Below are 1,890 nucleotides of genomic sequence, written 5' to 3'. Positions count from 1 at the left end.
TCCTTCCTTCCTTCCTTCCTTCCTTCCTTCCTTCCTTCCTTCCTTCCTTCTGTGGCCGCTGAGGACCACCTGTGTTTCAGCCTCTCCGGCTCAGGCCCCCTTCTTCCTCCCTGTCTCCCTCCCTCCCTCCCCCCCTTCCCGGCCGGACCCTCACCTGCTCGCACTGCCCGTAGAGGTCGACCAGCACGTAGCAAGGGCTGGGCACGTCTTGGGCCGCCACCCCCTGGTCGATACCGTTGACGTAGAGGTGGAGGCAGCCGCTGGCGTCCACCAGGACCCCCAGCACCGTCCCCTCCGGGCAGGTGTCCAGGTTGGGGCCGTAGTTCTCGCAGACCTGCAGCGGGCGGGAGGGCAGAGACGGGGGGGGGGAGGGCGAGGCTCAGCACCCCAGTTTCAGGAGGGGGTTCTCCCTCCCTCCCCCCCCAAAGTCCCGCCGGCCCCTCCCGGCACCTTGAGGGAGTTGTGGAAGACGGAGTCCCGCTGCAGGAGCCACGTGGAGCGCTTGAGCGAGCAGGCCGTGGCCGGGAAGTTGAGCCGCTCCGGGGAGCTGCCGATGACACCCAGGGAGAGCGAGGACGTCCATTGGGGGTTCAGGGAGTCGATCTGGAACTGAAGGGGGGGGCAGGAGGTCAAAAGGGGGTCCTGTGGGAGGGGGAAAGCGGGGAGACACACACACACACACACAAAGAGACACACAAAGAGACACAGACACAGCGGCCGCCTTCCTCTCCCGTGACCGGAGCATTTGCAGAAGATGGAAGGAAGGAAGGGAAGGAGAGAGGAGGGAGGAAGGGAGAAAGGAAAATAGAAGGAGGGAAGGAGGAAAGAGAAGGGAGGGAGGAAAATAAAAGGAAGGAAAGGGAGAAAAATGGAAAGGAGGAGGGAGGGAGGCAAGGAAGGGAGGGAGGGAGGAAGGAAAACAGACAAGGAAGGATAGAGGGAAGGAAGGAAGGAAGGAAGGAAGGAAGGAAGGAAGTAAGGAAGGAAGGAAGGAAGGAGGGGAAGGAAGGAAGGGAAAGGATGGCAGGGAGGAAGGAAGGAGAGGAAGGAAGGAAGGAAGGGAAAGGATGGCAGGGAGGGAGGAAGGAAGGAAAACAGACAAGGAAGGAGGGAGGGAAGGAAGAACGGAGGAGGAGAGAGAGGAAGGAGAAGGAAGGAAGGGAGAGGATGAGAGGGAGGGAGGAAAATAGACAGAAGGAAAGAAGGAAGGAAGGAAGGAAGGAAGGGGAGGAAAATGGATGGGAGGAAGGAAGGGAAACAATGGGAGGGAGGGAGGGAGGAAGGAAAACACAAGGAAGGAGGGAAAAAGGAGAGGAAGGAAGGAAGGAAGGAAGGGAAAGGATGGCAGGGAGGGAGGGAGGAAGGAAAACAGGCAAGGAAGGAGGGAGGGAAGGAAGAACGGAGGAGGAGAGAGAGAGAGAGGAAGGAGAAGGAAGGAAGGGAGAGAATGAGAGGGAGGGAGGAAAATAGACAGAAGGAAAGAAGGAAGGAGAGAGGGAGGAAAATGGATGGGAGGAAGGAAGGGAAAGAATGGGAGGGAGGGAGGAAGGAAAACAGGCAAGGAAGGAGGGAGGGAGGGAAGAAGGAGAGGAAGGAAGGAAGGAAGGAAGGGAAAGGATGGCAGGGAGGAATGAAGGAAGGAAGGAGGGAAGGAAGGGAGATGGCAATGAGAAGAAGAGGGAGGGACGGAGGAAGGAAGGAAGGAGAAAGGAAGGAGATGGGAATAGGAAGGAAGGAAGGAAGGAAGGGAGATGGCAATGAGAAGAAGAGGGAGGAAGGAAGACTGGCAGAAGGAAGGAAGGAGATGGGAATAGGAAGGAAGGAAGGAAGGAAGGAAAACAGACAAGGAAGGAGGGAGGGAAGGAAGAACGGAGGAGGAGAGAGAGAGAG

At 57.9% G+C, this 1,890-nt stretch overlaps 1 protein-coding gene across 1 annotated transcript in view; it reads right to left on the bottom strand.

The window, feature by feature from the left end:
* The window catches only part of NEURL4 (neuralized E3 ubiquitin protein ligase 4), a 44,056-nt gene that overhangs the window by 17,306 nt on the left and 24,860 nt on the right, over positions 1 to 1,890 (bottom strand). The window contains 2 exon segments of the mRNA XM_029285874.1: positions 155 to 334; positions 451 to 674. Coding sequence (XP_029141707.1) covers positions 155 to 334; positions 451 to 674 — 404 coding nt within the window.

Source organism: Protobothrops mucrosquamatus, unplaced genomic scaffold (assembly GCF_001527695.2).
Source record: "Protobothrops mucrosquamatus isolate PMUCROS unplaced genomic scaffold, P.Mucros_1.0 scaffold_194, whole genome shotgun sequence".
Lineage (NCBI taxonomy): Eukaryota > Metazoa > Chordata > Lepidosauria > Squamata > Viperidae > Protobothrops > Protobothrops mucrosquamatus.
This window is presented reverse-complemented; position numbering and strand designations above follow the sequence as displayed.